At 47.7% G+C, this 27166-nt stretch overlaps 2 protein-coding genes across 2 annotated transcripts in view; both read left to right on the forward strand.

The window, feature by feature from the left end:
• EFCAB5 (EF-hand calcium binding domain 5) overlaps positions 1-18483 on the forward strand; it is a 60204-nt gene extending 41721 nt beyond the window's left edge. Inside the window, exons 13-20 of the mRNA XM_060258967.1 lie at positions 256-428; positions 6321-6549; positions 6779-6931; positions 11150-11256; positions 13324-13577; positions 14503-14735; positions 16324-16420; positions 18263-18483. Coding sequence (XP_060114950.1) covers positions 256-428; positions 6321-6549; positions 6779-6931; positions 11150-11256; positions 13324-13577; positions 14503-14735; positions 16324-16420; positions 18263-18483 — 1467 coding nt within the window. The remainder of the gene's footprint in view (positions 1-255; positions 429-6320; positions 6550-6778; positions 6932-11149; positions 11257-13323; positions 13578-14502; positions 14736-16323; positions 16421-18262) is intronic.
• A 3739-nt stretch (positions 18484-22222) lies between these two features.
• NSRP1 (nuclear speckle splicing regulatory protein 1) overlaps positions 22223-27166 on the forward strand; it is a 38180-nt gene continuing 33236 nt past the window's right edge. Inside the window, exons 1-2 of the mRNA XM_060259049.1 lie at positions 22223-22371; positions 24919-25000. Of these exons, the coding sequence (XP_060115032.1) occupies positions 22352-22371; positions 24919-25000 (102 nt within the window). The 5' untranslated portion in view covers positions 22223-22351. The remainder of the gene's footprint in view (positions 22372-24918; positions 25001-27166) is intronic.

A 27166-nucleotide genomic window follows, 5' to 3' on the forward strand; every position in this document is an offset into this window, starting at 1 on the left:
TGCTTGTGGGCATCCAGAGGCATTTGGCTGGCTGCTGTTAGAGACAGAGTGCTGGGTCAGAAGTTCTCCTTCTACTTGCCGTGGATGTCAACACCACAGCCTCAGTCTGCAGATACCTTAGCACCACAAAAATTAGTGGGACTGGTTTGCTGATGAATTGATTTAAACTATATAAGACAAACTGGAGTGTAGCAATAAGCAACCGGCATATTTGTCCAAATAGCTGGCTGATGCATCTCCTTCTGGTCTCTCCAGGATGCAGATGCCCATGGAGACAGCAAGAAGATCAGTGCCTACATCGCCCTCTTGGAATACAACATTCTTTTTCCAGAACGGGGAGACGTTCTCCTCCACTATGTGGCCTGCACAGAAGATGATGCTGAGTATGTCCTGAACCAGTTGCTTTACATGGATATGAAAGGAGTCAGGTAAGAAAACTGCCACTGAGCCTCTTCTTTTCCCTGCTTGATAAGTTTCAGTTGCTCTTTCAGGAAAGCAGATCCAAGCAGAGCTATGCCATTTCTGCTCTTTGCTTTGAAAGCCTTATTCAATTTCATTATTACCTGTTTCTGTGCCTGCCACGATCTTTGTTTTTGTCCTCGTTGTGGGAATGCCACCATCCTCACCTTCCCTCCTCCCACACTTAACCGAACCGCTGGCAATAACTACCGCTTGGAAAGCCAAGGGGAACAGAACCTATTTCCTCCGTACCTTGGACATTGGCAGCATCTGAAAGCACTGTGCCTCCTTGCATGAAGTACCTTGGACATAATGCCAGACAACATTCAAGGTGCTGGTAGAGGAGGGGATTTTCTAATTGGCCAGTAATCACCACCTCCACATCAAATTTACTACAGCAGCAGTAACACCACCACAAAACGCAGCAGCAGAGAGGAGGAGGAAAGTCTGTGGATTCATTTTTGTGAGTTAAGCAAATAAAATGAACAAACAGATACATTCACTTTCCTATAGAAGAAGCAAGGCTTTTTGGACACTCTGTGTCGGGGGTTCTGATGACCAAATACTCCCTCTAAGCTGTGGAGTCTTGTGAGCAAAAATTCTATTTTGTAAGCTACTCACATTAAAGCTGTGCACTATTGTATACATTAAGTTTGCTCTGGGGCCATTTTTCCTGAGCTGAGACAAAAACGTGCGAGCTGGAGGGTAAAAAACTGTGAGCTTGCTCATGCCAACTCAGCTTAGAGGGAACATTGCTGATGACTATTTGTAATGTACTGGGAGACGAGACGTGGTGAATACTTCAGGCTTTATTCGCTAGTACATTACGGAACTGGGGAACACGCGGCCGGGTCCGCCAATATATACAAACACCCCGGAACAACCCCCCCGCTGGCCAGCCCAATCCTGGCCAGTTAAACTTCCCGCGCTTGACATTGATTGGCCGTGACTTTCCCCGCGCTGTGCCTGGTCGCCCGAGGACGCGCGGCGCGTGTGTAGAGTCCGATACTCTACACTCCTCCCCCCCTAGTTCAGACCACATAGTCCCGGAGGTATGCTGGTGCTCTCCGTTCCCGTGTCGATCTCCTCGGGGTCGCTCGTGGAGCTGGGTCTGGTTCTGGTGTGGGCGATGCTGCTCTTGGTTGTGGGACGCTGGGGTCTGCTTCTGGCTCCGGCTCTGATTCGGTGTCTCTGGGGGCATCATAAGTAGGTAGTTCCTGTATTGGCGGGGCCCCCTCCGGCGCTTCTGTTGCTAGCTGTTCCCTATTCCCTGCCTCCTCCATTTCTTCGGGTAGGGTGCGGCGGCGCAGCTGATCTATGTGCCGTCTTAGTACCTGGCCCCCCTCGGTGGTCACCTCGTATGACCTGGAACCTGTCACCCTAAGGACTCTCCCCGCGACCCAATCGGGGCCGCTTGCGAAGTTCTTCGCGTATACAGGGTCACCCGGAAAGAACCCCCGCACTGCCTCCCGGACCTCTGGGGACCCGCGGACCTCGGGGGCCCGGTCTGGGTGCAGCCTGTCTAGACGGGTTGTCAGTTTCCTCCCCATGAGCAGTTCCGCGGGGCTGGATCCCGTTATAGGGTTTGGGGTGATCCTGTTGTGGAACAGGAAGGCTGAGAGGCGGTGGTCCCAATCCCCATGTACTATTCTCCCCAGTGCTTCCTTGGTGGTCCGCACCATCCGCTCCGCCTGGCCGTTGGTTGCCGGATGGAATGGTGCGGACCTTATGTGTCGTATGAGGTACCTCTCCGTGAACTCCCGGAATTCCCGGGAGGTGAAGGCCGTTCCGTTATCCGTCACCAGGGTGTCTGGGATCCCGTGCGTGCATAGGACCTTCCTGAGTGCTCGGACGGCTGCCGCCGTGGAGGTTGAGGCTACCGGAATCACCTCTAACCATTTTGTGTAGGCATCCACAAGTATAAAAACGATCTGGCCCTGATACGGGCCGGCAAAATCTAAGTGGAGGCGGGACCATGGCCGCCTGTTAGACTCCCATCTGTGGACCGGGGCTGACGGGGGATCGGGCCGGGATTCTTGGCAGGGTTGGCACCTCCTCACCCACCCCTCAATTTCCTCATCCATGCCCGGCCACCACACATAACTACGGGCCAGGGCTTTCATCCTCACGATGCCCGGGTGGGTCTCGTGGAGGTCTTCCAGTACCTGTTTGCGCAAGGGGGGGGGGAACCACCACCCGGCTGCCCCAAAGCACGCACCCCTTGTGTGTCGATAGCTCGTCCTTCCTGGACGCGAACGGTCTGAACACTTCTTCCACTTTGCCTGCCGGCCACCCCCTCCCCACCCAGTCCCTGACCCGTGCCAGGATGCGGTCCCTCCCTGTCGCCCGGGCTACCTCTGCCGCGTGCAGTGGGCGCTCAGGGAGAGATTCAATGAGCATTACCCCGTGTGCGGGGGCGGGATCGGGTTCTGTTATGGGGAGCGGCAGGCGGCTGAGGGCATCGGCGTGTCCCATGGCTTTGCCCGGGCGGTGTACCAGTTCATACGTGTAGGAGTTCAGGAACTGGTTCCACCTCAGGACCCTCTGGGATAGGATTTGGGGGGTCTGACGGTCTGAAGCTAGGAGGCCCAGGAGCGGCTTGTGGTCAGTGGCGATGGTGAAACGCCTACCGTAGAGGTAGTCGTTGAACTTGTGCACCCCCGCCACGATCGCCAGGGCCTCCTTATCGATTTGAGCGTAGTTCCGCTCCGCTGGGGATAGGGTCCGTGAATAGTATGCTACTGGCACTTCCCTCCCGTCCGGGAGTTGGTGCCCCAAGACCGCTCCCACCCCGTAGGGGGAGGCGTCGCAAGCCAGGATCAGTGGCAGGGTTTCATCATAGTGGTGCAAAACCGCGTTCGAGACCAATAGGTCCTTGACTGCCTGGAACGCCGCGGCTTGGCGCTTCCCCCAGACCCACGGGGCTTGTTTATCAAGCAAACGGTGTAACGGTTCCGCCACGGCGGCCTTGTGGGGCAGGAACGAGTGATAAAAATTCAGCAAACCCAAAAAACTTTGTAGCTCCGCTTTGCTTTTGGGAGCGGGGGCCTGCACAATGGCCCTAGTCTTGTCCTTAGTCGGGTGAATTCCAGCCGCGTCCACGGCGAATCCCAGGAACTCCACCCGCGGAACCCCCAACAGACATTTTTCCTTCTTCACTTTCAACCCCGCCGCTTGGAACCTCCGGAGGACCTCTCGCAGGCGGCCTTTGAACTCTTCTTCGTTCGGGGCGGCGATTAAAACATCATCGAAGAAGGGTTGCACTCCGGGAATTCCTTTAAGGAGGGAGTCCATTATGCTTTGGAAAATTCCCGGAGCCACGCTCACCCCGAACTGCAATCGTTTAACTCTAAACGCCCCCCTGTGGGTCACGATCGTCTGCGCCTCTGCTGTCTTAGCGTCGACTGGCAGTTGCTGGTATGCCTGTGCTAAGTCCAGCTTGCCAAAAACCCGTGCCCCTGCGAGTGTCGATAGTACATGGCTGACTACGGGGACTGGATACGGGTTATCCTGGAGCGCTTTGTTGATCGTGCACTTGTAGTCAGCGCAGATCCTTACGTCCCCGTTCGGTTTCACTGGCGTTACAATGGGGGTCTCCCAAGCCGCATAAGTTACAGGCTCCAAGACGCCCTGGGCCGTGAGGCGATCCAGTTCTGCCTCAATTTTCGGCTTTAGGGCAAACGGGACGCGCCTCGCTTTGAGCCGTATGGGCCGGACCATGGGGTCAATCGGTAGGGTGATGGGCGGCCCCTTGTAGCTCCCCAGGGACCCATCGAAAACCTCGGGGAACTCCTGGCAGACCCCTTCGAAGTTGCTGGCCTGCACGTGCTCCACCCCTACCAGCTTGATCCCCAGTGGTTGGAACCAAGCTAACCCCAGAAGGGTGGTCAGTCGGCGCTTGACCACCAGTATGTCTAGGGGCCCCTTAAAGCTTCCCCTCTCCACATGCACCTGGGCCCACCCCACGACGTGAACCGGGTTTTTCTGGAAGTCCCTCAGTACGAAATCCGCTGGCCTCGTTTGGAGGCGGCAGCGGGGGCATAGTCTCGTAAGGGTCTCCTCTGAAATTATGGAGATCGAGGAACCCGAGTCTACTTCCATGACGCAGGGGGCGCCCTCGATCCGGACAGACATTTTGACCTTGTCCGGGGCTGCGAGGGGCAAGTTCAGTACCTGCAAGCTGGTGGATGCCGTCGTGTGGGTGTCCATGGAATCGTGATGCGCTGACGGTGGTCGACGGCTGCTCTTGGCCCGGCAAGCCCGGGCGATGTGGCCCATCTTCCCACAGCTTCTGCAGTCCAGGTTTCGGTACGGGCAGTCCCTCCTTTCGTGGGGGTCGCCGCAGCTGGCGCACTTGGAGCTGGGGTTGGTGGGGGCCCTCTCCGTCGCTCGTTGTCTCGCGGGGACCCGAGTTTCTGTCCTCTGTGGCCGTCGGAGCTGGAACGCTTCTTCCTCTGCTCGGTCCTCTGGTCCCATTTCTTCTTGGTGTACTGCCTCTCCCCGCGGCTGGCCATACGCCTTGGTGGCCCTCTCGAACGCCGTCGCCTCGTTGAAGGCTTGTTGTATGGTGAGCTCCTCCTTTGCGAAGAGCTTCTGCTGCAGTCGCTCGTCTCGGAGGCCCCAGACGAAACGGTCCCTCAGGGCTTCGTCCCTCTTGTCGAAACTGCAGTTCCCGGCGATCTGCCGAAGGGCCGCCAGGTAGACCGCCGCTGTCTCCCCCGACTTCTGGTCCCTCTTGTGGAAGAGGAATCGGCGGGCGACGATGGACGGTTGGGGCGAAAAGTGGCCCGTGAGGAGTCTCACGACCTCCCCGTAGGTCCTCTCAGTCAGCTTCGCCGGAGCGGAGAGACCCCGTGCGATCTCGAAGGTTTCTTCTCCACAGACACTCAGCAGGACGTCTCTCTTCCTGTCGTCATCTTCGATCAGGTTCGCACGCAGGTAGCATTCGACCCTTTCTGTGTAGGTCTCCCATCTCTCGGGGTGCTCCGGGTTGAATTCCGCAAGATGGCCCGTCGTTACACTTGGGTTCGCCATGGCGGCGGCGGGCTGTGCGATCCTGCGGTCTCCGCCTTCCTCGTCTCCGGCCAGGTCTGGTTCCCCTCGGGCGGCCGGACCTAGCTCAATCCCACCTTCGTCGCCAGTGTAATGTACTGGGAGACGAGACGTGGTGAATACTTCAGGCTTTATTCGCTAGTACATTACGGAACTGGGGAACACGCGGCCGGGTCCGCCAATATATACAAACACCCCGGAACAACCCCCCCGCTGGCCAGCCCAATCCTGGCCAGTTAAACTTCCCGCGCTTGACATTGATTGGCCGTGACTTTCCCCGCGCTGTGCCTGGTCGCCCGAGGACGCGCGGCGCGTGTGTAGAGTCCGATACTCTACACTATTACTGCTGTGCAGAGCGCTTTTTTGTAGCAGGAACTCCAAATTATGTGAAGGCAGGAGCACTTTGCATATTAAGCCACACACTCCTGATGTAGCCAAAAAAAGCTGTGTGTAATTTCCAGCCATTCCACCCTGGGCTGAGTGTTGGCCAGTGCACATGCTGTAAATTTTGTTATGTAACAGGAACTCCTTTGCATATTAGGCCACACCCTCCTGATGTAGCCAATCCTCCAAGAGCTTACAGGGCTCTTCTTACAGGGCCTGCTGTAAGCTCCAGGATGTGTGTGGCCTAATACGCAAAGGAGCTCCTGCTACAAAAAAAGCCCTGCTGATGTGACTGATTTTGCTTAGAAGGTTGCTCCTTCAGGTCACTCGCAGGGAGAGGATTATGGCATGGTTAGGAGCTAGAGCCAGCCATCTGCCATTTTCTCACAGAAGTCTCTCCTCCTCTCCTTTTTTTTGCCTTTTAGCTTTGCAGCAGCATTAGATGACAAGCCCATCCACGTCCCCAGAGTTCAGCTGCATGGAAATATCCATTTCTGGAACTATGATCGCCCTGAGAAGGAAAGGAAGGGCTCCTTCTTGGTTCTCCCACTTGAGGATGTCCGAAGAAGAGTCTTTGGCATTCTTGGGGTGGACACCCTCCGTGACTGTAATGAGCAAACCATCTTTGTGCCCCATGAAATCCGTTTCTATCAGGTAGGGGCAGCAGAAAAGCTGCAAGGCATTTAAAGGGGACATCTATGAGGTCTGGGCGGGGACCTCGCAACTGGACATTGGTCAGCTTGCAGTGGCCTAAGCACTTGGCTTAAAGAAATCCTCTGCTTTTGATGTGTTGGGAGTTTTATAATCATCCCCACAACTTTCCCGCTGTAAAACTGTGCTCATCTTTATTTCCAAATAAACATAGAGGCATGTTCTTCTCCAGGGGATAGCAAAGGCATTCAGCATAGCCTACCACCATGTTCGCACCCAGGACAGTATCAAGCAGATGATACTCACTGCCGTGGAATGGCTGTCCGCCAGAGCACCCAGCCTCCGTGCCATCACTGCATACTTCATGGAACCTGGCAAAGAAAGGGTAAATACTAGCTGAAATGTCAAGAACAACCTTTGAGGAGACACCATTTAGTTCAAGCTGAGACTCTGCAAGAAGTCATGGATCTGTAGCTGAAGAAGTGACCAGTAACTCACAAAAGCTCATACCCTACCACAAATTGTGTTAGTCTTTAAGGTGCTACTGGACTCTTACTTTTCTCTACTGCAAGAAATTATGTGAAGGCGGGAGCACTTTGGAAATCTCACCTGCAAATCTTCCCTTTCATGATTCTCTATGTTTCTAGGGGCTTCAGCAAACACTCTTCCCCTACCTTTCTCCTTTAACTCTCAGCAGCTGTCAGAATTCTGTGCCTCCTAGGGCATTCTCAGTCCTCATTGGGGCTTTTAGGGAGGAGGGGGTGAGAAGCCAGAGTGATTTTAGTGGTTAAGAGCAGCAGACTCTAATCTGGAGAACTGGGTTTGAGTCCCCACTTGTCCTCCACATGAAGCCTGCTGGATGACCTCGGTCCAGTCACAGTTCCCTCAGAACTCTCACAGCCTCACCTGCCTCACAAGGTGCCTGTTGTGGGGAGAGGAAGGGAAAGCAATTGTAAGCTGCTTTGAGACTCCTTAAGGTAGAAAAGTGGGGTAAAAAAACCTGCTCTTCTTTCCCTTTCGGCAAATTTTTTTTTTAAAGTCCTACTTTTTCTGCATGCCTGGTGCCAGAAGTTTCCACCGAGACACTGGGTAAAATCTAGTTCAAGAAATGCATCTGAGAAATGCCTCAGAAGAGATTATTTACCCCCATTTATTTTCAGACAGGTTAGCTGTGTTGGTCAGCAATAGATGAGCAAGATTCGAGTGCAGTAGCCCCAACAAGATTTTTGAGCTATAAGCTTTCAAGAATTCAAAGTTTCTTTTGTCAGATAGCTGACAAAGGTAACCTTGGCCCTCAAAAGCTTATACCCTGGAAATCCTTGGATGTTGCACTTCCCAGTGATTGCTACTAATTAGCCACACAGCACCTTTAGTGCAGAAACTGCTTCATAATGTACGTTCCATTTAACCTTAAAACAATCCCATTGGTTATGCCGTTGTTATCTTTATTTTACAAACAGGGCATATCTGCGAAGGGAAGATAACTTGCACAAGGCCTCCTAGTGAAATCTGTGGATGCGGAAGGATTTGGCTCAGTTCTGCAGAGCCCAGGTCATCCTAGATGAAACTAATTATCTTTAAACAGCTTAGCAGAGTGGAATTCTCACCCTATTTCTCTGCTTTACCAATCATGTCACAGGCACCTCTACTTATATTGTTATTAGCAAGATAAGGGATGTCAAACATGCAGCCCAAGTGCCAGATCAGGCCCCCCGGAGGGCTCCTATCAGGCCCGCAAGCAACTGGCTGTCATCTGCTTCCTTCTCTCTCTCGCTTGCTTCTGCATCACAGCTTGCTTTGCCAGGCTTGCTCAATTGCACAGGAGCTATGGAGCAAAGCCTCTATTTTCTCCAATGGCTGAGTTGCCTCCTTTAGGGAGGAAGGGGCTCTTTCAATCACACAGCAGAGCTACTGAGCCAAGCCTCTCTTCCTTCTATTGGCTGGGGCTCCTCAGAACAAGAGTTGTCAATTATCAGAGACTGTTAAATAAACAAAATATTGCAAGAGTGCTAATGTTTTAAGCATGTTTTAAGTTTTTTTTAACTTTGTGTTTGTCTGTGTCCTTTATAAAGTTTATATCTCCACTACCTGGCATTACATTTTATGATACATGTGGCTCAGCCCAATAAGGTTTCAATTATGTTTGATCCGGCCCTCCTAACAAATGGCACATCTGGCAAAGCCACTAATCTTTTCTGCCCTTAATCTTCCACCAACATATATCTGCGTATTCCATGTCTGGCAACCAGCAAGAGACTAGGGGGAGGGGGGCTGGGGACATGGGGGGGTGGCCTTCAGTTTTACCAGAGTTTTTGGCAATTCCTAGAGAGGTGACATGACTTTCAATGTTTTCCTTGGAAGTGACATTATGCCACAGGTCCAACAGCAACTTTTTAAAAAAAATTACTTTTCTCCTGCAGGGCTCAGAGTGACAGGAGAAATGGGAGACTGGCAGCCTTACCCCACACACTATGCATCTCTCACCCCCAAGCACATCTCTCCCACCAGTGAAGGCACCGATAAGTAACCACAACTAATACTCCACACACACAAACCCAGGCCCATCTCTCACTTGGGTCTGAGTAGAACACAGAGACACCACTCAGCTCTCACCCAGTGACAAACAAAATGGCGCATGGCCTGTCTAGTAAATGTATGACCTCTTCCCAAAACCTTAAAAACGCAGGACTAGAAAAGAGGTGTGGAAAATACCTCTTCAAAGAGCAGTTTGGGGCTTCATTTGAAAAGCACAGTTATTCCTTCAACTGTCAGCAGGGGGAACTGGTGAATTACAAAACTCCTCTGGAAGGGAGGCTTTGGTTAAAGGAACAAACAATCCCATCCCAAGGGCTTCCTTTTGCATCAGAGCTGCCGTACCTTTACTAGTTGTGCCTTTCTAGCCCATCACACCTTGTTGTGACAAGCTGCACCTACTGAAATTTCCTTGCCTGCATAATGGTCAAAAGTACAATGCTCTCAGTGCTGGAAGGCTTACCATTCCTACCTCAACCACAAGTCAAGTAGTACCTTAATGACTAACACAATTTGTGGCAGGCATGAGCTTTCGTGAGTCACTGTGTTAGTCTTGACGGTGCTACTGGACTCTTGCTCTTTTCTGCCACGGCAGGCAAACTAACACGGCTACCCATCTTGGTCTGCTTTAACCAAAGTGCTTTACAGGATGCTGCATGAAGGAATTATGCTCCTAACTTCTGTCAGAGGGAATTTACAGTCCCTTCCTTTCCTCTCCTGCTGTTTATCCCTGGCATGAGGGCACCTGCGACGCACCAGTCGTTTTATTCATAGTAACACCTAAACAGGAACATAATGCAACACCACTGAATTTTGCTGCGCACAGCTTATTATTCCAGAGACTTCCCAAATTCAAGAATGATGTGGCTGCAGACCTCAGTCCCAACACCTAACTGCAGTCTCTGTCCCCCACAGCCGGTCCTGCTCCCTTCTGACCTTCCTCTTTTCTCCAAAAGTTTATATTTCTCTTCCTAAAATGTATTTATCGCTTATTGATGTTATTATAGCCCACCTTTCCCACTGAGACTTAAGGCAGATTGCACAGTACAGTGAAGTTAGATCCAGGTGGGCAGCCGTGTTGGTCTGAAGCAGTAGAACAAAGTAGGAGTCCCGTGGCACCTTTAAGGCCAACCGAGTTCTAATCTAGGCTTGAGCTTTCGTGCTCATGCGCACTTCCTCAGACAAAGTGAAATGAATTTTATCGTCCATGCATATAAGGCAGAAGTTGAACAGCAAATTAACGTGATATAATGAAATGTTTTGATGGATGCAAGTAGGAATAACAAGCTTAAGTTTACAAGGTCATCATTGTTTAAATTTAATTCCGGGGAGGGGGTGGGGGACAATGAGGCAAATAAATATGTCAAAATTGGCAATAGATGTGTAAATGCATCCTTCTTAATTGTGGAGTGCTAAGAGCAATCACCTGAGACCCTGCTGTCACACTCCATCCTCCTCCCCTCAAGTAAGGAAGAGGAGGAAGAAGAAGAGAAAGAAGATGATGATGGTATTGGATTTATATCCCACCCTAAACTCAGAGTCTCAGAGTGGTCACAATCTCCTTTACCTTCCTCTCCCCCACAACAGACACCCTGTGAGGTGGGTGGGGCTGAGAGAGCTCTTACAGCAGCTGCCCTTTCAAGGACAACTCCTACAAGAGCTATGGCTGACCCGAGGCCATCCCAGCAGGTGCAAGTGGAGGAGTGGGGAATCAAACTCGGTTCTCCCAGGTAAGAGTCTGCACACTGAACCACTACACCAAACTGGCACCATATTAGGTAACTAATAGCATCTTTTTTATTTGAGGTGAGGTGATTTGCAGTGCCATGTTATGCATCCCCTATACCATTCTAATTCATTGCATTACAATCACTATTATAATTTATTATTCCAAATAAGAACTACACTAAAATACAAAGGATGTATAGCCCTTCTTGGCAAGAATACAGATGTAAGGACTGAATGAATTTAACATATGTAGTCAGAAAAGAAAACAATATCCCTGTTAAGTCCTAATTTCTTCTCCCCCTCCCCTGAGAGGCCATTTAGCAAATTATCTTCTCTTTTCCAGATGGAGGATTACACCTTGCGCAAGATAATGACTTCCAACCAGGAGGGGCAAATGGAGATCTTTCCCCATCCAGCACCAGTGCTCAGCAGAAACGACACCCTCTTCAGGTGAGTCGGAGAGCTACATTAGTGGGGCTGGCACTTCAGATGTACCACCTAAGGTAAAATCCATTTAGGATGATTTGGATTTGGGCAGAGTCTGATTGTAAATACCACTGGAAGGAAGGAAGGAAGGAAGGAAGGAAGGAAGGAAGGAAGGAAGGAAGGAGAAGTGGAAAGAAAGCAGAATGATTTAAAGAGACAAATGCCTTCTCCAAGCTGGCCAACAGGGCAGTGGGGGCATCATGAGCCACACAATATGTGTGAAAGAGCCACATGTGGCTCCTGAGCCAGTTTGGCCACCCCTGTCCTAGACCAGTACTTCAGCCGTTACAACCACACTATCTGCTAGCCCCTGTGCTAAACCCATTTGTCTCAAATGAATGGGAAAATGGCCACACACTACTGAGTGTTACAGTCCTTGTAGGAAACAAAGCAGGAGTCAAGTTGCACCTTTAAGACCAACCAAGTTTTATTCAGAACGTAAGCTTTCGTGTGCTCTCTAAGCACACTTCATCAGACGAGGGGATCAGGTATTGTGGGCTGAAATACAAGCAGTTTGTTGATTAAGTATGCAGACTGATCACATGGTGTGGCTTGGCCATTTGGTCTGGATAGCCATAAAAGGTAATAAAGTCCTCTGCCAAAATCTAAGTGAATCTACAAAAGGACCTGTATTTCCTAGTTGTAGTGCACCTAAGTTGTAGTCCTTGCAGGAAGCTGCTGCATAATTGCTCTGACTGGGAGAGCTCCTGTGAAGCAAGCAACTTCTGAAGGCATTCTGGCAACCACGTTCTTTTATTCTCCCTCTTTCTTATTGAGTATTTATCAAAATGTCTTTCCCATTCCCAAACATCTGCAGGTTTATCTCTCCCATGCAACTTTCCTTCAGAGTCCTCTGCTTTTTTGTTAAATTCTACAGAAAAAAAAGAGTTCTTGTTCCACAACCTCATGTCTGCAGTTGGCACTACCAGCCTAGGATCTCAAAGAGTGGCATCTGCAGATCTTTCTAGGCAGCAAGATGCAGGGCAAAGGCCTTGCTACTAACATAAGAACATAAGAGAAGCCATGTTGGATCAGGCCAATGGCCCATCCAGTCCAACACTCTGTGTCACACAGTGGCCAAAAAACCCAAGTGGAATCAGGTCTATCAGTGGGACCAGGACATTATAAGCCCTCCCACTGTTGCCTCCCCCAAGCAACAAGAATGCAGAGCATCACTGCCCCAGAGAGTTCCAACAATACGCTGGAGCTAATAGCCACTGATGGACCTCTGCTCCATGTTTATCCAATCCCCTCTTGAAGCTAGCTATGCTTGTAGCTGCCTGCCACCACCTCCTGTGGCAGGGAATTCCATGTGTTAATCACCCTTTGGGTGAAGTACTTCTTTTTATCTGTTCTAACCCAACTGCTCAGCAATTTCAGTGAGTACCCATGAGTTCTTGTATCCTGAGAAAGGGAGAAAAGTACTTCTTTCTCTATTTTCTCCATCCCATGCATAATCTTGTAAACCTCTACCACGTCACCCCTCAGTCGACATTTCTCCAAGCTAAGGAGCCCCAAGCGTTTTAACCTTTTTCATAGGGAAAGTGTTCCAACCCTTTAATAATCCTAGTTGACCTTCTTTAGACTTTTTCCAATGCTATAATAACTTTTTTCAGGTGCGGTGACCAGAATTGTACACAGTACTCCAAATCAGGCCGCATCATCAATTTACACCAGGGCATTATGATACTGGCTGATTTGTTTTCAATTCCCTTCCTAATAATTCCCAGCATAGCATTGGGGTTTTTTTTGCAGTTGCACACTGTCTGGACATTTTCAGTGAGTTATCTACTAGTTTTACACAGCTCGGCTGGCTTTGGGGTGGTGTTTCTCCATTTGAGAAATGTTTTGAAACTAGCTTGGGGTAAGTTAGGGGCTTCATTTAAAAAAAAAATCCCACTGGGTACTTGCATTCTCACAGCTTAAAAAATCAACTGCAAATGGGAGATAGCACCGCGTATAACAAAACAGTCCGAGAGCAGACAAAATAGAAGGAAGTGCATTGGTTATGATCCCTCTCTTTTGTTTTAGTGATTACCTGTTCAAGTGCATAGACTGTTCAGGGATGGTGACGACGTGTGTGTATGAAGATCACCACATCGCAGTTCCACTGAGGGATCCAGCAGGCTATGCTATGGTGGCGTTGGACGTCAACCTCGGACAGCGCCCAAAGCTGCCAGCCTGTGAGCATAAGGACCTGCAGAAGATGCTGAAGATGGTGCAAGCTGCCACTTGTGAGATACTGAAAGAGGACATGGGCAATCTGGAGTCATACTACGTCTTGGGTATTGCGCATTTTGGGTAGCAGAATAATTATTCCGGTGTGGGTGGTCTATGTTGGTCTCCCAAACATACTTAAAGGAAGGGTGGGGGGGAAGACGACAGAGACTAGTCACTACTATTTAAAACTCCGAATTAAGAATCTTGAATAAAAATTGCTGGTTGCATATCTAATTTGCTGGTGAGTCCAACAATGAGTGTTACAAACTGAGGTTACCAGAAAATATTAGTCCTGCTTGGGAAGCCCTGCCTCCAGTCTCAGATGTGTACAGCCATGCTGTGGATACTTACAGATGAGAATGCACTCTAAATCTGCCTAGACCTATTCAGAGTCCTGTTTTTTTTTAATGAGACCTAATGGGGACAAAGACACAAATCCCTATGAATCAAGCTTGGCAAAACCCTAAGAATGCTTTCCTGGAGAAAGCTCCACTGAATAGATCTGAGTAGGATGCTGAGTAGACAGGCTTAAGTTTACTCTCACAGAAAGTCTTAACAAACAGCGCTGTTTAAATAGCGTACCCAGGAAATGTAGAGCAATTTGAAGTCCATAAAATGGGGGAAATGCTTTGAGAGGTTTTCATTATTCCAACAAGTCGTTTTAACAGCCTGCAAACATGACAAGGTTTTCTTCTTGCATATGTACTACCAGCCAAATTGAAAATAACATGGTTTCATGTCATGCATGATTTCCCCTGGTAATCAGGCTGTCTTAATTATTCTCAGAAAATCCATATGACTTTCTGCCATATGACTTTCTTCCAGGGTTAACAAGGAAATCGTTGTGACCTTGCTCATTTTAGGGCTGCTATCAAAGCTGTTTTGGAGCAAAGCATCTTCTTTAGCTTTGTGAAAGTTACTGTTTCTTGAAAAGGAGCTCTGGAGCCGAAATAAACGCTTCTGAAAATGCACTCTCATTTGTGATTCTAGAGGCAGAGTATGTTGGGGACTGGAGGCGTGGGGGAGTCCTCTTCTACCGGTTCATGCTGCAAGACTTGCAAAACTGCATCTGGAATCTTGACCCAAAGCATTCCTTTGATGAAATAAAGAGCTACGAATACCCATCCACCCTGGTGCACAAGATATTGAAGTCTGTGCTGCTGATTTTGTACCCACAGTGGGCTGGTACAGAGGAGGTTGAAAACTGGAAACACTGCATAGAGGTGAGAACCAGGTTTGATTCCCCACTCCTCCTCTTACAGCTGTTGGAATGGCCTTGGGTTAGCCATAGCTATCGCAGGAGTTGTTCTTGATAGGGCAGCCGCTGTGAGAGCCCTCTCAGCCCCACCCACCTTGCAGGCTGTCTGTTGTGGGGGGAGAAGAAATGGGAGATTATAAGCTGCTCTAAGTCTCTGATTCAGAGAGATGGGTGGGGTATAAATCTGCAGTTTTCATCGTCGTCTTCTCCTCTTAAAAAGCATGAATTGCAGGGAAGGGGAGAAGAAAGAAAGCTTTAACTCCTTTAAAAAGATCCATGTTGAGGAAGTGAGGATGCTTTTTTGTGGGCCAGGCAACAAAGGAAAGCTAACAAGACATGGGACAAGGGAGATAATAAAGGAACAGCTCTCTGATTCTAGTTGCACAGCATCATTTGCCAACTTTTAACATAATTATCCTTTCACGCTCTTCACCTGAACTAAAATACTCTCATGTCATCACCCAGTAACTTAAATAAGGCGGCCTTGTAACAGCTCTGAAAGATACCCTTATTTCTGGACTCCTTTGAATCTCCACGAAAAGACAGCTTAAAAAGCTGTGAGTTTAATCACCGAGGAACAGCCTTCTAAATTTGCCTCTGATATCTCTCTCCTCACCTCAGTTTCCCCCTTTTTTCTAATTCTGCAATAAGGTCGCTGGTTTCCATATGAATCAGTAGGCAGGTGAAACAATGGGGATATCCTTACATAGACAATTTGCTGAAATGGTTAAGTGCACAGACTCTAATCTGAGAGAATTGGGTTTGACATCCCACTCCACCACATGCACCTGCTGAGTGACCTTGGGTCAGTCACAGTTCTTGAAACAGCTGCTTTCTCAAGAGCTGTTCTCTCAGAGCTCTCTCATCCCCACCTATCCCACAGGGTGTCTGTGACGGGAAGAGGAAGGGAAAGCCGCTCTGAGACTCTGAGTGAAGGGCAGCGTATAAATCCAATCTCTTCTTCTTCAGCCTTAAAAAACTTGACCTCTCCCCTGCCTTGTAGCATTTAGTCTACCAGATACTGCAATTCCCAATTTCATTCCCCACTATTATCTTTCTTCAGGGGTAATGTTGTAGAAAAAGAGGTGCTGGAGCTCATTAGCACACGTCATTTACATATGCCACACACCCCCATCACGGGAAGGTGTACTAAATTATATCAGCTCAGCATCTACATTAAATGCTAGTTGAATTATAATTGTCATCATAAAACCTTACTCCCATCATACTTTTTAAATTCCTTTATCCTATGTGGCTACAGTGGCATGATGAAGATTTCCATCTGTCTACTTTATATGTTTTGGTTATTTCCCCATTTTTTGTGGGGGGAAATCTTAAGAGTTCAATAAAATTCTCACAGAGTGTTTGAACGATGGAGCCCAGAAGTAAGTTGGGGGGGGGGGTAAAAGAAGAAAGAGCACAATAAAATGTAGGGGTTCCGGGGCTCCGCTCCTGTGAGTTCCTACCCAAAATGAAGCCTGCCTTTCTTAAATGCTCTTGTCCATGCGCCTTATTTTTTTGCCCTGTGATTATTTTTGTTCATTGCCTCGCAGAAACTTGATGGAGAACTTATTGAGAACATTTGCTACTTTGATCCAACTGCTGCCTATGTCCAAGTTCGGTCAGAAGTTCTGTACAGGTGCCTCCAAGGTAATGAGAGAGAGAGAGAGAGAGAGAGACTGATCCCCAAATTTCAGTACTATTGCCTTTTGTCTCACTGCATTGAAAATGCCTGAGACTTTTCTCCCAATTGAACTTTGCCACCTATTTGCAATGAGAGTGTCAATTAGGAATGACTAGGGTATGCAAACTCTACCTGTATTGAGAAGTGTTTGTTTTATGGCTAAGTGTAGTCCATATCCTGACTGTACGCAACATGTATAAAGAGACAGAAAAGGACCTTGAAGGGGTCTGAGCCTCTGGGTACGAGGACAGGGGATTTAGGTGCAGCTGACCAGTGCTCAGGGCTGGTGAGTTGAACCTGACAGGCTAAGCCATGGAGCAGAAAAGAAGGCCAGCATCTCGGGGAAGATAGCAACGGGGCATGTTGGTTGGTCATGAAATAAACACAGTGAGCAAACATCGTCTCCCGTCTGCTTCTTTCCCCTCACAACGTGAATAAGTAACACAAACAGAATTCCCACTAAGTCCTGAAGACTGCTGGATGATTTTGGGCTGATCACTTCCTCTCAGCGTAAACTACCTCACAGGGCTGTTGTGAAGATAAAAGCAAGGAAAGGAGACTCATGTAGAGTCTCAAAGCTCCTTGAGAGAAGGGTGGGATAAAAACGTAATAAAACAGACTCTTTTATGCAGACTTAACCCATTTGAAAACCCCCTCAGTGGAGAAACCCCTGCTACAATAGTCACTCCAAATATGTCAGCGAACAGATTTTCCAATGGGATCCAAAGGGCCATGCACAGATTTCTGGCATGTGCACCGGGAACTTCTGAGGAGCTACACCCTTCACACAGCAGCCCCTCAAAAGTCACAACCAGAAGGATCATGCCAATGGCCCATCTAGTCCAACACTCTGTACACACAGTGGCCAAAAAAACCAGGTGCCATTAGGAGGTCCATCAGTGGGGTGAGGACACTAGAAGTGTCCCTCAAAAGTCACAACCAGAAGGATCATGCCAATTAAAAACAGATTGCATTTAAAAAAAATGAAATTTCTAAATTCCCCAAACACACAAAAAGCACTTTTGTGTATAACTTATGTATAATTGCAGTAATGTATAATTGCATAATTACATATGATGTATAATTGTATAATGTATTATGTACAATTGCAGTAATGTTTCATCGCGTGCGTGTCTTGTTTTTGTTTGTTAGTAAAAACACAAAAAGCACTTTCTGCATGGGCAGACCTGGGCCATAAAGAGCCATTCCGCAAATACCGCTGGTCACACAACTTTGAGTCACGTCAGCAGGGACTTGTGTGGGGAGGTTCCAGACAGGGTTCCTTCAAAGCTGAGTTAGTGTGAGCTAGCTCACAATTTTTTATCTTCTGACTCACACATTTTTGTCTTAGCTCAGGAAAAATGGCCCCAGAGCACACTCATTTATGCAGTAGTTCACAAAGTAGCATTTTTGCTCACAAAGTTTCATGCCTTAGAGGGAGCAATTGGTTCCAAGTCAGCCAGCTTTGCTAGACCATGCCAAAGGAGAAGGGAAAATGGGAATAAGTGGCTTATCCTCCTTTTGTGTGTGCTTCAAGAGGGGACTGGATAAACATATGGAGCAGAGGTCCATCAGTGGCTATCAGCCACAGCGTATTGTTGGAACTCTCTGTCTGGGGCAAGTGATATTCTTGGTGCTTGGGGGGGGGGCAACAGTGTGATGACTTCTAGTGTCCTCACCCCACTGATGGACCTCCTAATGGCACCTGGTTTTTTTGGCCACTGTATGTACAGAGTGTTGGACTAGATGGGCCATTGGCATGATCCAACATAGCTTCTCTTATATTCTTATGTTTCTTTTCAATGTAGGTATACGCAGAAAAGATGTCTGGAGGTTTGCCTCAGCTCCAGTGGAGTACCTTTATAACTGGACACTCACCTGTCTGTCATTAATAGAGCTTGCAAAGAAACTTCAGTGTTCTCAGACTTTGGCTTCACATTCTTCTGGGCTGCTGTTTCGCAGCTCAGTTCCGACAAGCCGGACATCTGAGATTTTAGAAAGCAATGCGCAATCCGTCTCTTCTATTTAAATGTGTTGTAAAATGCTTAAAGCCAACAGTTAGTTGTTCAGCTAGTTTCTTCCCATTGTTGGTATCTGTTATTTGTTGTAATATCTTTTGTTTAAATTAAAACAACGCTTCTTAGTTAAATGAATATGATTGCTGTAGAGGGCTATAGGGATGGCTGTCTTCTGACTTTCACTTAATGCAGAAACAAGAGGGGAAGGGAGGAGGGGATTAGAGGGCAGGGAAGTTGAAACTTGTGCCTCAACTGGATGTCTACAAAACTGGTGATTATAAAGGACAACAACAAGAAGAATAAAAGCACTTCACCATTATATGATATACTCTTTTCTAGAATGGCTTTTGGGAAGTAATTTTACACCTGATGTGCAGAGCGCTTCCATTTCAGCTCCTCCCAAAGGGACGTGGGCCCCCTTGACATTCACAAGCACATTCGTTTTAAGGCAACAAGAAGCCTTCTTATTGGTTAAAGCTGGAGGTGACAACACACCCCAGTGTTCCGATCCAAGATTCCATCTTTGCAATCTTTCTGTGGAATCTTTTTTTAATAAAATTTGGGGAAATTAAACTTGTTTTGTTTTGTTTTTTAAGCTGACAGAAAACAATGACACGTCTACCAAACATTTTGTAATTTGAGACTGCTTTTAACTTTCCCTGGTAAATTGATTATAGCATTATTACAGGGTTGTGTTTTTTTTAAATCTCCATGATCATCTCCTGCCTGTCTCCACAACAGTAAATGGGGCTGGGAAGGGGAGCAGGAGAGGCAGTTCAAGTACTTGGTAATGATATCCACGGGAACAATGTCCTCAAAGATACCCTGATATGGACAAGCCCTTATCAGCTCAATAGCAATTCAGCAAGGATACAAATCACCGTTTCTAATAAAATTGAGAACAGACACATACCTAGAGTGTCTTCAAAAACAGGGATGCATGAATATCCCTTTTGGGGGATCGTTGTGAGCTTTTTTACTTTCCTGCTTTTGCTGGCGTTACTGATTCATTTAGCTCACACCAGGCCTTTTTTAAAAGCAGGAACGCAGTTCTGACTGGCTTGGTGTCAGGGGGTGTGGCCTAATATGCAAATGAGGTCCTGCCAGGCTTTTCTACACAAAAGCCCTGTGTGAAGCAATGGCGACATCAGGGGGTGCGGGCTAATATGCAAAACAATTCCCACTGGTGCACACCATTTTTATGTTATACCCCATCGAAACACAACTGGTGCAAGAATAACATTGAAAAGCGCGCTAGTTTTAATCAAATCAAATCAAATCAAATTTTATTCTTATATCCCGCCCTCCCCCGCCAAAAGGCGGGCTCAGGGCGGCTCACAGACATGGCAAGCCATGATTTAGTTAAAACAGATACACAATGATTTAAATGGTACAGTTATAAATTAATTAAAGTTTAAAAATAGAAAAATAGATAGAAATAGGTGCTATACTTCTATACTTTAACAGGAAGAATTCAGCATCAGGAAGAAACAGAAAAGTTTATGAAAACAAAGACTCACAGGTTCAGTTCATGCACAGAGTAAGTGAAACTGAAATGGGTATTTCATGTCGAGCCAGCAGGGATAGGAAATTTGATAGCATCCCGTTATTAGGCATATTGCAGAGCACTCTGTGACGTACTCCACTGTCACTGACAAGCATCCAAATAAAGCAGTAACACACCAAGGCTGGTCCAACCTGGGTTCAAGGCACTGACCTGATAATCCCACAGACCTCATAGTTAGCCGAAGGTGTATACTGACTGACAAGCTTTGTGATTTCTGAACTCGAGAAGGAACCAGTAGGTAAGAGGAGCTTGACTAGCTGGGCCAACCTTTATATTGCTGTGTTTAGACCAGAGAGGAGCAGGGTTCCAGAGGAATAACCCTGATGCTGATGCACTTTCACCATTTGAACAACAAGGCATCCAGCACAAAATGAACAGTTTTCGAGACACTGAACAGATGTTTTATAATAATAATAATAATAATAAACTTTAATTTGTATTCCGCCCTCCCCGCCGAAGCAGGCTCAGGGTGGCTAACAAGACATGGTTTCCCATGATTTACATAAGACAATTTTAAAATACAATTGATACATACATTTAAAAACAGTTACATAAGGTTAAGGTTAAAACTACATAAAAGTTAAGACTACCATAAATTAAGGTGCTATTCAGTAGATATTTTTCGATGGCAAGGTATCGTTTTCAGGACTCCTTATATGCTTGCATAAAGAGGGTAGTTTTGCAAGCCCTGCAGAACTGACTAAAGTCCTGCAGGGCTCGCACTTCCTCCGGTAATTGATTCCACCAGTGGGGGGCCATTATTGAGAAGGCCTGCTCTCTTGTTACTTTCAGTTTGGCCTCCTTTGGTCCAGGGATCCTTAAAAGGCCTTGGGAGCTAGATCTTTTGACAACCTGTGGATCATTTTTCTATTCCCTGATTGGAGATGTACGGATTTGGGGTGATTTATCTACTAAAAAGTGCTATCTTTTACTACTAGCAAGAAGGGAATTTTTACTACTAGCAAGAAGTTTTGCCCCTTGCCAGGCAAAAGTTCCTCTCAGGCAAAGCTGACCTGAACGGCTTTTTCAGGCTGGTCTCAAGGGGTCTTGATTCATAACAACCCAGGTGACCTCTGAAAGTTAAAAAAAACCCCTAAAGGTAAAGGGTACTTCAGCATATACAGAGTTCTCCATGAACTGGGTCCCTAAAATGCTATCAATGTTTTAAACAAATTCTCAATTAGAGTAGCTTTTAAAAACCCAACATGAAAAAGGGGACATGATCAATAATTTGATGGTGCATTGGAGGCTTCTAATTAAAAAACAAAAATCCCTAAAAGGATTCATGAGGATCCATTTTTACGTCTCTCCATGAAAGAAAAGCACCACTGAGCCAAAGCTTTTGGTGGACTACCCTGGTTGAATCAGACTAAGTGGTCTATCTAGCCTAGCACACTGTCTTACCCCATGGCCAACCAGTTCCTTTGGACAGCCAACGGGGCTTAAAGGCCAAGACCTCCCAGATTTTCAGCATAGCATGCAGTGCCTCTCCTCACCCCCCCCCCCCAAGTTTCAAACCGGGAGATCCCCTTCCCCCACCCGGGGATTGGCAACCCTTAGGGTTGCCAAGTCCAATTTAAGAAATATCTGGGGACTTTGGGGGTGGAGCCAGGAGACTTTGGGGGTGGAGCCAGGAGACATTGGGGTGGAGCCAAGATCAAGGCTGTGACAAGCATACTTGAACTCCAAAGGGAGTTCTGGCTGTCACATTTAAAGGGACGGCATACCTTTTCAATGCCTTCCTTCCATAGGAAATAATTGATAGGGGCACCTTCTTTTGGGGCTCATAGAATTGGACTCCCTGGTCCAATCGTTTTGAAACTTGGGGGATATTTTGGGGAGAGGCACTAGATGCTGTACTGAAAATTTGGTGCCTCTACCTCAAAAAACAGCCCCCCCCCCAGAGCCCCAGATACCCATGGATCAATTCTCCATTATTTTCTATGGGAATAAATCTCTATAGGGAATAATAGAGTTCCCAGCAGACATTTCCCTCCCCTCCCCCCGCTTTCTGACGACCCTGAAGCGGGGGGGGGGGGGGGAGGTCTCCAAACCGGGGGATCCCCTGCCCCCACCTGGGGATTGGCAACCCTACAAACCAGCAAGAAGCCCTCCGCCTTGCGGAAAGCGGGCCTCACAAACCTACACACGAAACTACCGGGGCGCTGGAAAGGCGCAGCCTCGTCTCCACTCCGCCCTCGGCCCCGCCTCCCAGTCTCCAGCGCGCCGAATCCGCCGCGGCCAGTCCGCCTGCCGAGGCCCCGCCTGAGGGAGGCGTGAGTGACAGACGGAGCGCCTCCCCGCCTGCCAAGATGGCGGCCCCGAGCAAGCAGTGAGTGGGGGAGGGGCGGCGGGCTGAGGCGATTGGGGGGGGGGGAGGAGGAGAAAGAGGCCGAAAGGAATAAGATGGAGCGGCGGCGGGCTGGGCGGGAAGGGGAAGGATGATGTATCTCGAAAAGGTCGCCTCGACGGGGTCCAGCTCCCCCTGGACGGTGCCTTCCCGGTTACCTCAGAACATCTGCAGAGTGTTCTCCCGCAGGTGACCCTGACCTCACTTCAACGTTGTCGTGAGGATAAGAGGGACCTGGTTTTGGCTCACAAGTTGTGTGGGAAGGCATGCGGGCCATCTTAAGCTCCTCCTTAGGAAGGGGGTGAATGAAGTTGGGGGTTATGGCTTCCTTTCCTACAAGAGCAGCCTGGAAATTGGGGTCCTGTCAGGCTTCAAGGACGGAGGAGGGGCAAGAAGGGGGCTTAGGGGCGGCTTGGCCCGCTTTGCTTGACTCTTGAGGGCTTGCAGAAGTAATTTGGGTAGGTTAAGTCCCCTGTTGAGCAGGGATTTTTTTTTTCCATGTATGTGGTGGGTGCATACCAACCAAAACTGGTTCTTAAGTTCTGGCACGTCTTATTCCATTAAAAAAGAAAAAAAAAAGCCCTTAACACATTCATAAAACAGTATAAAAAAACAACGCAGGTATTTGCAGAGTGTTTGCAAAACGTTAGTACTAGTATAGGCCATGGCTTTTCTTCTGGGGGAACACAGTAGGATGGAGTTCCAGAACCTCCTTGTGGAAACAAAGTTCTCAACAAATGTTAAAAGTTCATGAGGGACACCCCAGTGTTTCCCCTTCATTTCCCTCTTGAGAGTTCTGGCACCTCTTTTTCCATTAAAAAAAGAAAGAAAAAGCCCTGATGAGCTATAACTTCAGGTTGGTTTATCCTTTTCTTGCATCAGGAGGGATTGCCTTGGCTAAAACCGCATCTCACAAATATGATTTCAGATCTCATTTTATTTGTGTACAGATTTAATCCATCATGCAATGAATTTACCAAGACTAATGGCGCAACAACCCCTAATTACAATGAAGACTGGCTGGGAGAGCTGGTGGAATAATGTGAAAGTGTGCTCCTAGGAATAAATCAGCATGTGTATACCAGGTGTGACGGAACCGGCCCAATTCTGCCTTCAGACCCAGTCCCGTCAACTCCCTGCTGAGTCGCCAACTCCTGGAGGGAGCTATTTCTCCTCCGGCCACTTGGGCTCGCTGCCACCACCTGCTCAGTCTAGGGGTTCAGATTGAGAGGAACAGGACTCCCAATTCCCCTCTCCAGCTATGAGGCCAGGCCTCAAGGTCCTCTGCCACCCTGTACTTGGGTATCACAGAGACCTCAGCACTTCTTTGGGGAACCCCTGGAGGATTGGCACCTTATCCAACTGCATGCCTTCCCCCTTCCCCGGGGCCCCCTTCATAAAGCAGCGTGGTCTAAGCGGTCGGGATCTATGTGGTACAGAGTTTGACTGCCAGCATTCAAAACAGAAACAAAAAAATGTTTAATAAGAAGAGAAAGAAAATAAAAAAACAAAAACAGTTACATATAAAAGTTTAGCACAGCACCTGATCAGCAACAAGGAGGGCAGATAAACGGTGGTTATAAACGCATCCTACTGTCCCTGGTCTAAACTTGCCCTGCCTTGTGGATGACTTACTTGGTCTGACTGCCTGGGGGCCTCCTTTTCCTGAGTAGGCCTCTCCCTCAGTCAGGAGCCCACAGACTCACCACCTCTCTCCTCGAGGGCCAGAGGTCTTAGTGTTGCAAGCAAAGAGTGGGGTGTTGGGGAACACCTTTCTTCCTCCCATACTAGTTTTCTGTTTGATGGAGTTTTTAAACATGAGAAGACATTTCAGAATCTGATGCTTCACCTGCTGTGGGCATTGTCCTCCATATGTCAGCCAAGCTTCAGCCTTCAGTAAAGGGGTGGAGCCAACTTTGAACACCCCCTCTACCAGTGTTCCCTCTAAGCTGAGTTAGTGTGAGCTAGCTCACAGTTTTTTAGCCTCCAGCTCACATATTTTTGTCTTAACTCAGGAAAAATGGCCCTGGAGCAAACTAATTTGTGCTGTAGTTCACACCTTTAGTGCCAGTAGCTCACAGAGTAGATTTTTTTGCTCACAAGACTCTGCAGCTTAGAAGCCCCCTACCCAAAATATGTGTTGATTCTCTTCATTTCACACAAGGTTTATTTATTTTTTTAGATACTAATAACCATGCTTTTCTTTCCAGTCAGGACCCAAAGCAGCTTACAATATTGTCCCCTGTTCCATTTTATTCTCACAACAACAACTCTGTTAAGTAGGTCAGGTTGAGAGACAGTGACTGACCCAAGTTCACCCTGCAAGGTTCCATGGCAGAGCAGAGATCTGAACCTGGTTCTCCCCAACCCTAGTCTACCCACTCCTTTCTCTAGTTGTTCCCAAATCTCAACCTCCATTGTATACTTCTGCACATTTCATACTTAATGCCGCTTAAGGAAATTGGTATTGAACAGCTAGTTTGGGGGCATTTTATGGAAAGGTGACAAATCTTTGTTTTGTCTCTACAGATATGGTCTTATTTTCCCCAAGAAAGCGCAACAGAAAACCTTCATCAAACATTCAGTCTTCATGGATGACTCCGATGAAGAGGTTAGTTTGTATTTTAAAAAATGATCAGTGGAAGGCCCACAAAGTGGTTCACAAAGCTCTAAAACTCTGCATAGATACAAAACTGGGTGCTGATCAATAAGCCCAAAACAGCTCAAGACAGTCTGACCAAGTTGCTTTAGAATTACAAAAGATACAGCTGCTGTCCCAAAGGTTGGGCAGATCTTTCTCAGGATGGTATTCTGTGGAGAGGGAGTATCAGTGGAAAGGTTCTGCTTTGTGCCAAACTTCAGAAAGCCAGAGCAATAGAAGCAGATCCCCAGCCAGTCTCTGAAGCCTTATGTGGGCCTCAGGGTTGATGCTCCCTAGAAGCTAAAATGACTAAATGGAGACTATCATACTTTGGTCACGTTATAAGAAGACAAGAGTCACTGGAAAAGACAATAATGCTAGGAAAAGTTGAAGGCAGCAGGAAAAGAGGGAGACCCAGCACGAGATGAATTGCCCTCAGCCCTCAGTGAGGATGTTAATTATAGGATGTTTTGGAGGTCATTAATTCATATGGTCGCTATAAGTCAGAAGTGACTTGATGGCACTTAACACATGCCCACGGGCCTTGGATATCTTAGACAACAGTTAAATAGCATTTTGAACTGAACCTAGAAACTAGCAGGAAAGCACTTTCAAAATTGGGTCTTGAATTCCTGAGGACTGTACTAGTGAATATCCAGGCTATCACGTTTATGGTCAGCTTGGTTTTCATAGATAATATGAAATATGAAGTGCTTTGCAGTAATCTGTTCTGGTTAATACATGTGTCATAGCATATGTATTTGTCTCATGTGTCGCTTGCTCTGAATGCTGACAGCTATCACTGTATCTATCAAGGACTAGGCTTATTTTGCTTACTGGCTGCTCGCTTGTGTTCTTTGCGTAGAAAGGAGCAGAACAGACTTGTACAGTACCATAGGAGAAGAAGTAGTTAGGCTCTTCATTTATTTGCTTACCATTTTTCCTTGAAATTTGACTACGTGCGTTCTGTCCTTATCTCTGTCACTTGTGAGATGATATGTTTCTGTTTTATGAAAATGCTACAAAACATTGGCCCTGACCTGGATAGCTCAGGCTAGCCTGATCTTGTCAGATCTCAGAAGCTGAGCAGGTTCAGCCCTGGCTAGTTCTGCTCTTGAAGAAACCAGCTTCGGATCCCACAGATACTTCCCATTACTGCCCAGTCTCGAATCTTTTATTTCCGGGCACAGTGATTGAGAGCTGAAGCAGAACAGCTCCAGAAGTTCCAGGATGACATATTGGTGCTCGACCCATTCCAGTCCAGCTTCCACCCCAGCCATGGGACAGAGGCAGTTCTGGTTGCCGTCCAAGGCTTTTTTTGTAGCAGGAACTCCTTTGCATATTAGGTCACACCCCCTGATGTAGTCAATCCTCCTGGAGCTTACAGTAGGCCCTGCACTAAGCTCTTGGAGGATTGGCTACATCAGGAGTGTGTGGCCTAATATGCAAAGGAGTTTCTGCTGCAAAAAAAGCCCAGTTGCTGTCACAGATTATCTTCGTGTACAGTTGGACCGAGGTGGGTCAGTGCTGTTGTTGTTGCTTGATCTAACAGCAGTGTTCAATATAGTCACGATCTTTTGGCCAACCGCCTCTCTGACATAGGAGTGTGTTTGGTAGCCTTGAAGTGGCTTATCACATTTCTCCAGGGTCAGGGACAGGGTGACACTAGGAGATAGGTTGTCAACTAGACACTCAGTAGTAGCATGCAGGGTTCCTCAGTGAGCAATTCTCTCTCTGATGTTATTTAACATCTTGATGTGCCCCCTCATCGAACTGGTGTGGAGTTTCAGACTGGGTTGTCACCACTAGGCTGATGACACCCAGCTATATCTGTTTGTCAACAGTTATGGAGACTGCTGGCCAGATACCACCCCAGCAAATTTGGCTGAGGGTCTGGAGGCTGTGGTGGGATGGTTGAAGCAGAGCCTGCTGAGACTGAGGGGGTGGGGGCTCAAAGTTGGAATGCCACCTCCCAGCTCTTGATGTTGTGTGCTTGACATTGACACCAGCTGGGTGTGATTCTGAACACCTCCTTATCAATGGACACCCAGTTGGCAAATGTTGCCAGACTGGCGCTTTTCCAGCTATGCCAGGTCAGGCAACTGGCCCCCGCTTGTCTTGCCCCAACGTAGCCAC

Source organism: Heteronotia binoei, chromosome 18 (genome assembly GCF_032191835.1).
Source record: "Heteronotia binoei isolate CCM8104 ecotype False Entrance Well chromosome 18, APGP_CSIRO_Hbin_v1, whole genome shotgun sequence".
Classification (NCBI taxonomy): Eukaryota; Metazoa; Chordata; class Lepidosauria; order Squamata; family Gekkonidae; genus Heteronotia; species Heteronotia binoei.